The 16,149-nt window shown below is 46.4% G+C and overlaps 1 protein-coding gene across 1 annotated transcript in view; it reads right to left on the bottom strand.

The window, feature by feature from the left end:
• Positions 1-915: 915 nt before the first annotated feature.
• The window catches only part of zgc:172136 (uncharacterized protein LOC566376 homolog), a 20,818-nt gene continuing 5,584 nt past the window's right edge, over positions 916-16,149 (bottom strand). Inside the window, exons 3-14 of the mRNA XM_062519527.1 lie at positions 15,494-15,584; positions 12,753-12,832; positions 12,348-12,421; positions 11,737-11,938; positions 10,305-10,460; positions 9,512-9,577; positions 8,161-8,229; positions 6,741-6,915; positions 5,386-5,673; positions 3,712-3,891; positions 3,135-3,205; positions 916-2,814 (exon numbers count right to left, since the gene is read on the bottom strand). Coding sequence (XP_062375511.1) covers positions 2,536-2,814; positions 3,135-3,205; positions 3,712-3,891; positions 5,386-5,673; positions 6,741-6,915; positions 8,161-8,229; positions 9,512-9,577; positions 10,305-10,460; positions 11,737-11,938; positions 12,348-12,421; positions 12,753-12,832; positions 15,494-15,584 — 1,731 coding nt within the window. The 3' untranslated portion in view covers positions 916-2,535. The remainder of the gene's footprint in view (positions 2,815-3,134; positions 3,206-3,711; positions 3,892-5,385; positions 5,674-6,740; positions 6,916-8,160; positions 8,230-9,511; positions 9,578-10,304; positions 10,461-11,736; positions 11,939-12,347; positions 12,422-12,752; positions 12,833-15,493; positions 15,585-16,149) is intronic.

Genomic DNA, 16,149 nt, shown 5'->3' with positions numbered 1-16,149 from the left:
TTCTGCTTATTTGCACTTCTGGCTCTGATGCTAACTGCATTTCATTGTCACTGTACTTGTACTCTGCACAATGACAATTCAGTCGAATCTAATCTGATAAAATGACAGACTGTAGGCTACCACAGAGAGGAGATACTGTAACTGATCTCCTGGTGTCTCGGCATGGTCTGCTGCAGGCTCGATCAGGACATGCACACACACCGTGTGGACTGGTTAGCCTACCTTGTGAACTTCCTCATGATGTTATGCACTGATACAGTCATACTACTCACACACAGACACAGACACAGACACACACACCCAAACACACAGACACACACACAGAGGGTGACGGACAGATGATGAGAGCAATGATAATAGTCCACTCTGTTGGTCATTTGGCAAGAGCAAGATGAAAGGGAAGAGGCCTATTGGGGTTTTTGTGTTCGCCCCTGGACACATAGAGCATTTAAAAGGTAAAGTCCCATTTGTACCCAGCCAAAACTATTTGTTGAAACTAAAGATAAGTACGAAAAAAAGAAAAAAAATTGCAACAAAACACTCTCCTTTGAGTTGAATTAGAGATCCACCATGCTTTAAAGAATTGATTGTGTTCAAGGCTCCAAGTCTGATGCTGTGGTGTCAAGTATCTCCACTAGGTGGCAGGCTAGAATCATGGGCATTCAGCTCCATACACTGGTGATGGACTGTGACCTATGAGTGAAATGGTAGTTAGGATGAATAAACAACGACTTTCATCATACTGTCATTATGCTAGGTTATGATGGTAAACTAAACTTAGTAGTATACAAATAACAGTATTGTAGGCAGACCTAATTAGCAAGACTAATAGTATTGAATAGGCCTACTATTACTATGGGGTCAGTACAAAGAACACATACACATCATATGTTTACAGAGCACAGTTGTATTTATTTCTAAAGGTCATTATTTGATATGTGTACCTTTCATTGAAAGGAGAGGATATAAGATGGTTACCCAAAACACATTGGTTGTTTGCCAAGCGTGGGTCAAGTCTTGAGGAACAGCATCGCATAACGCACTGTTTAGTGATTTAAGGAAGTGATTGCCATAGCAGAGAGACATCATTTCATCAATAATCATGCATATGTTGGCTTACTGTGGGACTAACTCCCCCGATTAAAGCACTCTGTTTGTGGCTAACAATACAGTAACTGACCTCATATCTCGGTTCATCAACACAGAGAAAGCCTCTTTGTCCCTTGGTTATATAATATTGTAAGTATTCTCGTGATCACGTTGATTGCAGGAAAAGTGCTTCTATACTATTCCCCCTTAGTATGTAAACAAATGTTGCGCTATAAAAATCGTTTGGGGGGTATCCTGAAATAACATGACAACACTTGCATTAACAGACTGTATCTTAATACAAAGCCTGTTGTTTACTGTACTTGCCTTTAAACTGAATGTACTACATTCTGCTGGTAGAATGTAAGGCATGGAGTAGCAAAGCAAATAAGACAATATTAAAAGTCCAATTTGATTTGGGTTCATATGGCTGTATGACTTAACACTGAGTATCTCTTTATAGGCCCTTACTAAATTCCAGTCAATTTGGGCTAGTTGTCCAAAATTGGTTCGAAAAGTTATGTTGACTATCTGAACGGAAATAATATCATAGTACATCCAAACGTATAAAATTGTGTTCCTATAAATATGCATTCCTTTGTACATCCAACTGCACACAAATTTAAAACAGATAAAGGCATCAACATTTTTCTTTGATTTGATTCGAGTTCAGCTCAGGCCATCTATATGTTGTGATGACAACAAGCCAACATTCAGACTACACAGGATGCAGCAAAGTAGGATATTGGTTTCCTGTATCAGTCTGGCAGTCATGGTAGGATACAGTATGTTGTGGGGGCTGACTGTACAAGGGACAATACGTTGTAAACAGTAAATATAAAATATAAGTAACTGAGAAATAAATATACCGACAATAGTTTGGGTTTTTACATGACCAACATATGAAAGGCTTCAGGTTTGCAGGCCTCCTGTATGTGTGGGGAAGGTGAACATAAAAGCTTCCATCACCATTGTCAAGATTTGTGGACTTGGCAAGCTCAGGTTCTAGATGATCAAGTCGGCATGGACCGACTCTTGCTAAACGTACTGTACCATTGTATTGAGGAGTGCCACTGACACAGACAGGCACTCAGATAAAAAAAAAATGGCATAATGTTTAGGCTATCCAACCCACATAAACAAATACATGCACATGTACACGTATGCAATCCACCACACCAGTCAATACATTCTGCCAAAATGGATTGTTCATCAATACTGTCAATTCAGCACACACTGAATATGTTTGTTTGAGTGTGTGCGTGTGTGTGTGTGTTGTCCAGAACATGCTTAGTACAACACACCAAGTGCGATGGGGTTGCTAAGGGTTAATAGTCTTTCTCCCCACTCTCCCCTCCTCCGTTTCTTCTTTCTTTCTCATTCATCTCTCTCTCTCTCTCTCTCTCTCTCTTTCCCTCTCTCTCTCTAACTGTCTCTCCTCTCGCCTCACAAGATTAACTCCAGCAGTTGTTCGTCCTCCAGCAGGTCCAGAGAGAGGCAGTTCATGGAGCGCCGGCCGTAGAAAGAAGGCTTGGCCGGGCACTGGATGAGCGGGTACTGATGGCTCTCGAGGGAGATGTGGCTCTCGGGGAGTCCGAACGTGTAGCTGTGGGAGGTGGTGGCCTGAGGGGCTGTGCCCAGGGGCGTCGGCGGGGAGAACAGGTGGATGTCGTCCAGACTCTGGCTGTGGCGCTCCACAGACGTCCGAGTCTTCCAGCTCATGACCTAGCCGATCCAAGCAGAAAGGAAAAAACATCATACAGTAGTAGGGGGCACGACGGTGTTGTAAATTAGCGTCAGCTAAAAACGCCATGATGCATGCATCAGATGACTTTTTAAGCTTGTCTAGGTTTTTGTATCTGTCCCTATCTAAATAAACCTAAATAATAATAATAATAATAATTAAAAAGATGAAAGCCAATCAGGACATGGGGTGTGGAAGTGCAGGGACGAGAGAAAATTTCAAAACAAAGAGAGGACATTGTGACGTACGGGGAAAGTGTACAGAGGAATGATAGAGGTGAAAAATGACTGCGCAGACTTACCGGTCCAAGTGTATCTGTGCTGCCATGTTTCAGCTGACCGTCTGCCGCGTCAACAAGACTCGTTCTGATACCTGAAATGAACCCATGCAACACGTTTAAACATGCACACCTGAACAGTGCATCAGGGCATACTGTGGCATAACCAACCATTTGTGTGCTAGTACACCACCAAGATGTTAAGATACATTGCATAAATTCCTCCAAGTGTTTTACTGTTGTATGTTATATTAGTCAGAACTGTTTTCATTGTGCATTATATTCTATTGAAAGCATGTTTAAAAGGCATGGTTTGTAGAAACAAATAAGGCAATGGCTTCTTTAGAAGTGGAATCTGGTTATTCGTATGTAATGATACTCTGGTAACCGCTTCTTTAGAAGTGGATTGTAATTACTTGTGTGTATTAATATTGTGGTAATGGCTTCTTTAGAAGTGGAATGTATTTACTGTATTTGTGTGTATCAATATTGTGGTAACGGCTTCTCTAGAAGTGGAATGTATTTACTTGTGTGTAGGTGACGGCTTCTTTAGAGGTAGAATGTAGTTACTTGTGTGTATTGATATTCTGTGACCTCTGACCTTGAGAATTCATCTCGGAGATGAAAGGTGGACAGTCCACAGACACGCCCTCCAGCAGCTCAGCCAATCGCAGCATCTCCTGCGGGTCGTCCACGGAGACCTCCCCAGGGTTGTCAACGGACACCTCCCCAGGGTTGTCCACGGAAACCTCCCCAGGGCTACTCACTCGAACTTGCACCTCTGCCGAAGAGATAAGCATGTATCCGACTCAATAAGGACACCCGCAGTCACAGTTCTTTTTTTTTTTTTTTAAGAATATTCTTTGGGCGTTTTATGCATTTATTGATAGAGATAGTGGAGAAGGACACGGAGGGAATGGGTGAGAGAGCGGGGGTGGGATCCGGAAAGGACCACGGGCCGGGAATCGAACCGGGGTCGCCGGTGTGCAGCGCAGGTGACCCAGGCAGTTGCGCCACAGCTGGGGCCAACACAGTCACAGTTCTGAGACATGCCAAGAATAGCGGTCTTTAGTGTCAGAACGATACCTCGCGCACCTGAGTGTGCAGCCAGGACCCAAGTAACCTTAAGGTATAGGACTTTGAGGAAAGATAAGATGTGTTTATGCAATGGCATTCTTGAAACCTTGTAGAGATAAGCCGAGGAATTCCAACCATCCCTCTGTCTTTGCAATGTCACTCCACAGGTACTCGATCTTAGCGGTCAAGCAAACAAGCCCAGGCCAGAACGATTACATTTGGTTCGTTTCAGTGGCCCTTATGCAATAAATAGACTGACAGAGTTGTTTCTTTGTAGAGGCAGGGACAACAGGGTCTATGGTTGAAACAGCTGTGTGTGACTACTCATATGCGGAATATTTGCTCACTGCACACAACACTGTCATAATAATCCATTTGTTTACTGTTGAAATATGTTGCAAGGCCACACAGGGGTTTCTTCGGGGCATTCGTGGAGAGGGACATCTGTATTTTAGGTATTTTTTAAAGTCAAGCCCTTTAGAGCCCTTTAGCGAATGTTTTAACAGATCATGATACGAAAAGCAGGAATAATGTTAGAAAATGTGACCCCTTGAAGTAAACTGAAGGTGAGGCTGGCTTGTTTGCTGTTGTTTGAGGTAACTCTGAAACCCTATCACCTCAACAGCACCACATCATGACTTGTAAATAGCCTGTAAGTCTACACTCAACTATTTTACATGAATTCTCTCCAAACAAACCACAATTTGAAAAAAGAAAAGCAAAAGCATTCCAACAAATCCATGTGCATACATGTGTATGAAATAGGCATCAGATCATCAGATGTTTAAAGAAGCAATATGTATGTAGCAAAATATAGTATTTATTTCACCAAAATCCCTGTTAGCACTTTTCATGTGTGGACACTTGTCTTGCCCTCAAGTATTGCATAAGCATAGCCCAGCTAAACAACATAGAATTGGCAGGAATATAGGAAAACACTTCTTTTCCGTTTCCTCTTGCAACATGGACAATGGATGGTCTACAAACATTTACATTTTAGTAAGTTAAGGTGTGTGTGTGTGTGTGTGTGTGTATCCATGATATCTGTTTTGTTGTTGTTTTGTTATTGTCAACAGGGTCACATGACTTACCGTACCTGTCATATTTGTGAAGAAAATGTGTGTGCATGTACAGTATGTATTTGTTGATTTGTTTCTATCGATTATTGATTTGCTCCGGTCACCATGGTGACACTCACCGTCCTCCTGCCATTGGTCCTCGTCGGCGCGCGCCTTGCTGCCCGTGTCCACGCCCGAGGTGTGCGAGCTGCCCAGGCTGGCGGCCGAGCTGAAGGACTTCTCCTCCGCCCGCCGCAGCCCGTCCTCGTCCGCCGAGGTCATCTCCACGGAGACGCTCCGTTGCCGCGTGTCCGCCTCGATGCCCGAGCTGCTGGTCGAGCGGCGCGACAGGCGCGGGCTTCCGTCGCTGCCCTGAGGGTCGAGGTCAAGGTCGTCGCTGATGTAGGACTCCCGGTAGCGCTTCTTCTCTGCACAACACAACAGGAGGGTTGGTGAGGACAAGCTGTGCTGCCCACCGTGTCCATTTGAGAGCACGGCCACAGGAATTGAGCGTCAGCGTCAGCTCTGGCAGGCAAGTAGTCAAGACGCTGCTAACCGCTGTGGGCGTCAGCACATCAGCTGGTCAACTCCCCTCGCTTCTAAATGGCTAGATCCAAACAGGGCGCCTTATTTAAAGCTGCTTAGTTGTTCCTAACTGCTTGCTGCTCGCTTTATGCAACCCACCTCCTCCCCTGCTCCACCCTGTCGTGTATAACATGGCATAGGCTTTATGTCATAGTTGCCGCTCTGTTCATATGGGGGGAATAGTTTGGCTCGCTCAGTCTTAAACTGTGTGAGCGCCCCCTAATGCTGCTGCTGTCCCCAGACTCTCTGCTCTTTCATGGTGCTCATGAAAGGTCTGGGTACTCCTCTGAACAGAGCCATACCGCCAAATTTAATCCGTAGTATATTAATTTAAATTGCCTAAGATATTTATTGTCTGTGTTGTTCTTGATGTATGGACCTGACAGAACTGACCATCATCATCTCCACCCTCATCATTATCGTCATCATCCACCTCCACCTCCACCTAGGCAGAGCGGCACCAAGGCCAAGGCCCTAATGAAGTCATTAGGACTGAAGAGTAGCTTGTGATGAACATCAACAGGGCGCCAGGGTTGAGCTGGGGATGATGATGATGATGATGATGATGATGGTGATGGTGGTAGTCCCAAATGAGCAGTGAGGGACTAATCGTTTTATTTGGGCCAGTGCAGCGCATAAAAATGGACTAAAGTTGTAAAAACAGACCATAAATATTAACACCCGGCTGTCCATAGATTGAAAACACAGACATACAGTACATTTCACACACACACACACACACACACACACACACACACACACAGAAATGCACACAGAAACACGTACAGACACACACACACTCACACACACACAGAGAGACACACACACAGAAACACACACACATACACACACACACACACACAGACACACTCTCATTCACTCACACTCACACACACACACACACACACACCTTCATTCTCTTCCAGCTGCCGCAGGTGTGTGAGTGCTGGCTGCAGGCTGAGGTAGAGCTGGTGGCTACTGCTCAGGTGGAGCAGCAGGTGTCTCGAGCGGAACGCCGAGCCCGTGTAGTACACCAGCTTCCGCGCCGACGGCAGACCGTCGGGCTGGATCTCAAACTTCTTCCCCTAAACAGCAACAATGCAGCCATTTGTAAAGAGAGAAAAGACAAACAACACAATATCACCCATATTCATTTTACTGTACGCATATTTTTGGGGCTTTTTTGCCTTTATTCATAGGACAGTGAAGAGTGAGACAGGAAGCAAGTGGGAGAGAGAGATGGGGTGGGATTGGGAAATGACCGCAGGTCGGACTCGAGCCTGGGTCCCTGTGGGCACTGGGGCCCGATCATGGCATGAACGCTGTAGCCTGTTGCGCCACAGCACCCCACCCCCCCTTATTCATTATAGATCCAATACTACAAGTACACTACAAGTAAACTACCAGCTACCGACTTCCTAATTTCCATCATACTGTACAAATATCATAAATACACTTCTCTCAGGGGCAGCCGTGGTGTACTGGTTAGCGCATCGGGCTTGTAACCGGAGGGTTGCCGGTTCGATCCCCGACCAGTCCACCACAGCTGAAGTGCCCTTGAGCAAGGCACCTAACCCCTCACTGCTCCCCGAGCGCCGCTGGTTGGGCAGGCAGCTCACTGCTCTGGGTTGTGTGATTCACCTCACTGTGTGTTCACTGTGTGCTGTGTGTTCACTAATTCGGTTAAATTGGGTTAAATGCAGAGAACTGAATTTCCCTCACGGGATCAAAAAAGTATATATTCTATTCTTCTATTCTATTCTCACAACACATAGAACCAACAAACATGATGTGACCCGACATCAGGAGACTAAAGAGCCAATTACACTTAGAAGCTGAGCAACTCAACTGAACTCTTCTATTTTATTGGGCACCAGTTCCCAGAACTGGACCTCTGGAAGACACTGTGGATGTTACTTACTCACAGTGTTATGGCCTGTGTTGTGTATTGTGTGTTGTGTATGTACGCTACATATAGCCTGAGGTTGAGCGAGAGACACTCATTCTCTAGATGAGACTCATTCTCTAAGTGCAGCACACAATAAGCATATTAGAGGGGTATTTTAGAGCAGAAAAGAAAATGAAGTCAGTGAGTCAGTGAGTCAGTGAGAGATAAAGAGAGAGTGATTCAGTGAGTCAGTCAGTGAGTGAGAGAGAGATAAAGAGAGAGTGATTCAGTAACTCAGTGAGTGAGTGAGAGAGAGATAAAGAGAGAGTGAGTCAGTGACTCAGTGAGTGAGTGAGAGAGAGATAAAGAGAGAGTGAGTCAGTGAGTCAGTGTGTGAATGAGAGAGCACATGAATGGCACAGGTGTGGAAATGTTGCCGTACCAGAAAGGTGAGTCGCCCGACGTTGGACCAGGGGAAGTCGTAAAGCAGCTGACGCACGTTGTTGACCTCCTGGAGGGATCAAAACAGAGTCCATTACAACAGCACTTCACCACTGCCTTGGCCTTGGCCTCAACACTCCAACACACCAGCAGGAGAAAACACCACAAGAGGAATGTGCCTAAAGGACTGGTGAAAGGAACACAAACAAACCGCATGTGAAGCAATTCATTTGCTTTCACACAATGTTCAGCTTTTTAATCATTTCCATCAGACAGTCCTGGATACGCATTTAGCGCTAAGGGGGGGGTACCCAGTATTCCAAGAACTGTCAAAAGAGTCCGGGACAACAAAACAACATTCCAAAGTGCATACTGTAGCCAAAGATCGTATAGTTACTAAGATGAATCATAAAGGGGTTTTTCAATGGAACAAAATAGCAGCACTTCCTGCCTCCTAAAGGGGCGTGTTCAGTGACGAAATAATCGGTTTAGAAAGGTGTAGAATTATTTCTCCCATAATAAATAACTCCGTTTGCCTCCTAAATGGGAGTGGCAGTTGCGTCACAATGAAACCAGAATTTACCCTCATATGAATCGTCTCGCTTTATAAACCGTCTCTGCTGTAGCTATTGACGGAGACTCCATTGTGCTCAATTCAACTACGTAGAAGTCTGTGTGTCATTCAAATGAGCTCGACACCATTGTTTTAGGCTAAAAGAACTACTTAGCGTGGCTTTAAAAGTTTTATTCGTTGAGTGATTTGGCCTTTGACTCTCGGTGCATGTCAGGGCGTCCAGATGTCCAGCAGGGGAGGCGAGGAGGTAATCTCTCCGCCCCCGACCTCCGACCTCTGGGAGCTTTAATCTACTCGGATGGCCTTTTGACGGGCAGGTCACGGCGCAGGGGAAGAGAGGTATGCGTCTCAAAGCCCCGTTTTAGTGCGGTGTGCGTACGGGCCGATAACCCACGCATTCCTCACAGGCATCTGTGCCTGAGAACACGCCGCCATTGGGCCACGCTTTTATGTGCTGAGGAACTGCAGAGCTCCTTACAACTTCAATGGACACACACACACACACACACATACACACGTACAGTAGGCAGACACACATGCTTGCACGCAAGTACACACAGACCCCTACAGATAGGCAGAGACACACATGTACAAACACACACACACACACACACACACACACACACACACACACACACACACACACAAACACACATAGGCAGACACACATGCTTGCACGCAAGTACACACAGACCCCGACAGATAGGCAGAGACACACATGTACAAAGACACACACACAGACACACACACACACACACACACACACACACACACACACCTGATAAACCTGCATTCCTCGCAGAGTCAGGCCCAGCAGTGCGGAACCCCTCTCCTCCCGCTTGTCCTGGAAGAGTGACAGAAGAGACTCTGATGAGACACACACACACACTTACACACTTGACCTGTCCCTCTCCAGCACACACACACACACACACACACACACACACACCCAAACCCTCTCAAGTGCCCCTTCCCTCTTCAGACCCTGCGCTGGCTCCACACACACACAGTCCAAAGGGCCGAGACCACCACAGCTGTCCATCAAGACTGATGGCTGGCAGGGCTGGGGCTTACGCAACAGGCGTGCCAGCCTTCGCAGTCACACACACACACTCAGCTGCCGAGATTAATAGAGTGTATAATAGAGCTGACTGCAGTTTACGATAAAGTCTTACGTAACTCAACTAGGGTTACTCCACTCTGGGAGAGCAGGAGAGAGAGAGAGAGAGTAAGAGACAGAGAGAGAGAGAAGGGGGGGGGATTTATTACCCATTAGAATGTGAACTTCTTTTCATGATATTGATCTCCACTCAGTTGAGCAGAAAACGGCGAGAACAATGTTACGCCAGCGGCACCTGCACTAGCCGTGTTACAGCCTCCTTTTCCTCTGGCCAACACTGTGCGCTCACTGTCTCACTTCCTCTCTCGGGTACAGAGGTGCGCTGCTTCAGTGCCAGTGGATGGGTGTTGCCATGTGCCAACACTGTGCGCTCACTGTCTAACTTCCTCTCTTGGACACAGAGGTGCACTGCTTCAGTGCCAGTGGATGGGTGTTGCCACGTGCCACTCACCTTCTGGAGCCGGTAGAAAGTCACGGGTACGTCCTCCAGTCGGCAGGACTCTCGGATGAAGAGGAGAACGGCGTCGCGCGCGGGCATCCCCCAAAGCTCCCGGTGCATGTTGGGGCCGTGCCGCAACAGGTAGTCCACGCCCCGCTTGGCCACTATCTACAAACACGAGGCCAGATAACGACAGCACAACGTCAGATGAGATGACAGAGGACACAAGCATCTTGGGCTGGTGTGGCCATACTGCCGTATACAGGCCATTGCGCTGTCGGGAAACACTAGATGTAATGGGCATATAAAGAGTAATTGAGGGAGTTTAATTAAAAGCCATTCTTCCATTCTCCTTTTGTAAATTAGATTAGATGTGAACCTCACTTGAGGGTAATAGGCCGGTAACACGAGCAGAAACAATTGTGTAATTAATATTATGAATATTATTCAGAATATACAGACGAGGATGACAGGTCAATAATGTTATGAGCAAGGAAACAAAGTGCTTGGTCATGGTAAATAGTACAGTGTAATAGCAATACACCAGTGTCCAAACAAAAAACATGAATATATGTTTAGCATATACTTGGACTTTGTGATCCCGTCAGCTCTACTCTGGCCAGGGGCGGCCAGTCATCACAACAACAGCTACGTCAGGTGTGTGTTCATCGGCCGGTGCCATGTACTGATAGGCTGGGTGAACCCTGCCTGAACTTCTGTTCTGGGGAATTTGAATTTCGCCCGGCAGCTCAGGCTGGAAGCCAGCAGATCTAACTCCTCTATTTACTGCCAGAACCTTTGGCTCCAATCAGAAACGAGCTTATCCAAAAGACCCACCGGATCGTTGGTCTGATTGGTTAAAGGACTATCCAAGCGTACAGAGTCATTTGAACGATGCCCATTGATCACGCCTCTTGTGCAGTACCGTAATTTCACGACTATTAGCCGCGGCTTATACATTGATTTTGCTAAATTTCTTCAGCTATGAGGTTAATACATGGGAACAGTTAAAATGCCATTAATATGTTTTGTTTCTTTTAACTTGCATAAAACACTGCCCTGCGGCTTATACACAATGCGGCTAATACACAGGAAATTACTGCAGAAACAAAGCGCAGCCAAAGATCCTTCATTACTGACAAGATAGAGCAACATAATCAATCTCTATGGAAGCAAAATTCGAACAGTTCCTGTCTGCTTAAAGAGGCGTGTCACAAAGTTGTCATAGTGGGATATCGATCGGCAAGCAGTTCAGTTCGAATGTTTCTAGGTCTGCTTAAAGGGGGATTTCGCCCCCTTCCCTTTGCGAAAACAGAACGCGGAAATGTTCGAACGTTTGCGCCTCTCGCTCTGCTTTAACCCTCTCTGGCGCAGCCTCCCCAGACTAATGTTCAATCTTAAAAAACTGAGCTCAGTATGGTGAACATCAGACTAATGTACTGACCCAGGGAGGGAAGTAGTCCTTGGACTGGAAGTAGGCCTTCGTCGTGCCCTCGTCCGTCAGGTGGTGCGTGGGGTGGTCGGGCAGGTCCGCCTGCAGCGCGTAGCCGGCCAGCTGGAAGTAGACCTCCTCCTGCTGACGACACTCGGACCGCAGCACGCGCTCCCGCAGGTCCGCAAAGTACAGCTGCCGCGCCTTGCGCTCACTTCCATGGAGACGGACACGCAAACAGTTGGTCAGGTCAGTCAGTGACTTCAGAAGGCACCATTACACACAGGCATTTAACATCAGTGTTTTGGTCCCTGTTTAATTCCATCCTTTGGGGATTTGGGAAAGGTTGTCATAGTAATAGGAGCAAAAACTGAATGACAAAAACTGAAATGGTAAAGGCCATTCATAAAACAATAGAAAAGTATATGCAGCACACAATTGACTGTAAAGAAAGATTTGTGTAGAAAACTGTTTTATACAGTCTATAGTTGAAAACATGTACTAGCTGTACACAGCTATGGACACTAGTGGGATATCATTGGTTCCATAGAAAACTGGTAAAGTGCCCAAACTTGAATAGTGAAATGTGTCCCCCCTGGTGTGAGTGTGTGTTCTTCACTCACCTGATGAGTCGGCCGTTCTCCACGTAGAACTGCACTTTGAGGAAGAGCAGCAGAGGGATCCGCTTCTGTGGGCCCTGAACGCAAGCACAGCAGACCAATGAGAGAAAAGCCTGACCAACGCTACGCGCTCTACTGAACTACTGGCTATACTCTCACACAACGCCAGCAGTACAACCTACTACATGACTAAACTTAGCCAGCCAATTGGACATATTCATTCAATTTATTAGCCTTCTTATACATAGAAATGTAGTTGTACACACACACACAAACACACAATAACTCACACAAACACACAATTACACACTCCCCACCCCCACCCCCTACAAACACAAACACAAAGACATTTATTCTGTCTGTGTAAGGGAATCCACAAAATCCTACTGTCATGAACCATTGCATTACCTTCACAGGCTCTTGCTTCCATTCCTTGGGGAAATACTTGGTGAGTTTCTCCTCCAAGTCCAGATATATGTGCTCGTTGTCTTTATTGAAGGGCAAACACAGAGAGACAAGAGACAGGAAATGAGAATGCCTTTCATTAACCAAACAAAAGAATAATGAATTCGCGCATGAAATGCGTCAAACAATGACATGAATTACGGGAGAAAAGAAAACTCTTGCTGGGTCATTTGCCAGCACAACAGCCAGCGCGCAGAGTGCCCACAGCAGACAACAATGCCAACGTGCCAGTTTGCCCACTGCTCTGAGAAAGCAAACAGGCCCAGACAACAAACATAATCAAGCCAAATATCACTTGACAACCCAGAATCTTGTAAACTCAGCTGTATAAAGGGGCGTTTGTGTGTGTATCGGGGGAAGAACTTAAAAACACAAGGCTGTGTGACTAATCGGGAATGTCTAGCCAGAGCTTATGTACTTCACATTGACTTGTAAATGACTTTTAGACAAATTTGATGGTTTCGGTGGACTTAAATGTTGTTTTTTAAACTCGATATATACCGCCACTAAATCCAGTGAAGCTAAACCATAAAACTAAACGTTGACGTCCAACTTGTGTGGCTGTTTTCTTTACAGATTATCCTCCCATGTGCATTTCATTTTAAAAGACGTCATGTGTGACGCCATCGCTGATAGGGGGTTAGTTTATGAAGCATTTAAATCACCCTTCAGGCAGGACCCAGCCCTCCTCACTGTTCCCTCCATCCCTCCTGCATTCTGACCTTTGCTCTCTTTATTCATCCCTTCATCTCTCTCTCTCTCTATCTTCATCTTCACTTCATCCATCTGTCATCTGTTCCCTCCCTTTTCACCCCCACCCCCCATTCCACCTGTGCTGTGCTGTGCCTCACCAGACCATCTCGCTCTCTCGCTCTCTCACTCCGCTTTTCCAAATACTCCACCACTCATCCTGCGCTCCATCCATCCATGGCATCATCCCCCTTTCTCTGTGGGCAGTGCACACTCATTCATTTTGGCCAGCTGGAGAGGAATGCAGTCTCCCCAACACCAGCCCTCACTAGCCTCCCATTTCAGCCTGCCCCCCCTCTCTCTCTTGCTCTCTCATCCATCTCTCTCTCTCTCTCTCATCCATCCCTCTCTCTCTCACTCCTCCATTTATCTCCTTTGCCTTCACAGTGTTTAAACACCATTTTTCACTCTCGCTCCTAATCATATTATTTCCAGGAACGAGTTATCCACAACTCTCTCCCTCTCTCTCTCTCTCTCTCTCTCTCTCTCTCTCACACACACACACACACACACACACACACACACATACTCACACACTGTAACAAGAATTGAAACTTTACAGTAATTCTCCCCCCTCTCCCACTGTTGGCATCTCAGTCCATCTTTTTCCTCTTCCTTCTCTTCCATCTCTCTCTCTCTCTCTCTCTCTCTCTCTCTCTCTCTCTCTCTCTCCAGCTGCCCCTACCTTCATCTCTCCCTCTCCCTACAGTTCCTCTCCTTCCCTCCCTGCCTCCCTCTCTCTCTCTCCCTCCCTCTCTCCCTGGCGTTCCCTCCGTTGCTGGAATGCAGAAGTGCATTCCAGGCTTAATGAAGTTAATATTGGCGGAATCCAGGCCTCGCTGACTACCGGCCCCCACACCAGCAAAACAAAAGGCCCCTTGTTAAGGAGGTGAGCCACACAAGATTATCAAGGCATTTCACGGAGAAGGGAGCGCAAGGAGGCCGCTAGCGCCAAGGATCGCCGAGTGTGAATCAAGACAAATAAATAAATAAATAAACAAATAAATAAATCAAAATGGAGGGCATATATATACTCGGCGCTTTAACTAGATTAGACACCACGCAGTTGTGCTGGTGGGGAGACGTCCTGTAATGGTGTTTTTGCACTCTGAACCCATTGTGCGTGCTCTCATTCCCTGGGCGCGAGCCCATTCGTTTGACCGCATTATATAAACAGGGCCACAGACATCACAGGACCAGAAAGCCAGGGGGTTAGCCGCTGTGTGTCTGTGTGCGCGCTCGCTTGTGAACACAACATCCAACCGGCCTGGACCAGTGCGCTGGGCCCAACCGCTCCACAGCCACGGTGGACTGGACGTGGGCTAACGAGGGGAAGAGAGAGTTAAGGAGAAATCACATTCCCCAGCTGAAGCTGCAGTAGCACTGCTGGGCGCTCGTGTCTTTAAGTGATACATTTTCTTCAGATCATACCAAACGCAAACGTATTTTTTGGGCGTTTTATGCCTTTATTGATAGGGATAGTAGAGAGTGACAAGAAGTGAATGGGAGAGAGAGCAGGGGTGGGATCCGGAAAGGAGCACGGGCCGGGAATCGCCAGCGTGCGGTGCAGGTGCCCCAGCCAGTTGCACCACAGCTGGGGCCACCGAATGCAACTTTTAAAGTTAAAAATAAAATGATGATTTTTGATTTTTGATCATTGAAAGCAAGAAGTCCAACATTGAAATCCGTATTTCTCCCGTCTCAGGGCAAACTGAGGGAATGATGCACGACCATTCAAAAACATGACTGGTTTTCTAAAGATACAAAGCTTAATGCTAATCGGTGAAGTGTCCCTTTAAGTCAAGGTCACAAGTGCTTGTGGTCAGATCCCAGATGAGCCTTTCATCTTCCACTGACCATGATCACATCATACTCATTACCATGACTACGCCACTCTACTGCAATGAACAAAGAAGTGTTAATTTCTCACTTACCCTTGACCACTGTGAGGCCGAAGAAGTGCAGCTCTTTGACACAGAGGAGCTGGGATATCTGGTTGAGCACCTCTTGTCCGGTGGATTTCACCTAAACAACATGAGAGAGGATTTAAATTGTGGTTCACCAGATCAAAAGTGCTCTCCATGTTTAGTCACATGCAGGAGTTCAGGAGTGCATTACCTCAGCAGCACTTGACAAACTTGGAGAGCTATTATCTTATCAGGTATTCCGCATCATGCAGAGTCATTTGAAGGAGTTGAACACACACACACACACACACACACACACACACACACACACACACACACACACACACACACACACACACACACACACACACACACAGGTACTAACTCAGGCATAATGGCTCCGTGATTCATACAAGTGTTTACAACTCTAATCATAAAGCCTTTGGTTGGCTAAATGTAAACAGTCAAGATAAGGAGCCACTCCCACACACTTCACAGAACTTGTGCACATTTGCAAACTCTTGACTGAGAGCACCTCGCAGCTCTGTGAGTAATTGTGACAGAATGTCTGAAGAATGTTTCCAACACGGCGAGTTCACAGGCTCGTTCACAGGCTCGCTCAATCTACTCCATATGACATATTACCATAATGCAGAGCAGGCCCCGCCATGAGGTTTGGGAAC

Source organism: Sardina pilchardus, chromosome 18 (assembly GCF_963854185.1).
Source record: "Sardina pilchardus chromosome 18, fSarPil1.1, whole genome shotgun sequence".
Taxonomy (NCBI): Eukaryota; Metazoa; Chordata; class Actinopteri; order Clupeiformes; family Clupeidae; genus Sardina; species Sardina pilchardus.
The sequence above is the reverse complement of the archived record's forward strand: the minus strand, read 5'-3'. Positions and strand labels throughout refer to the sequence as shown.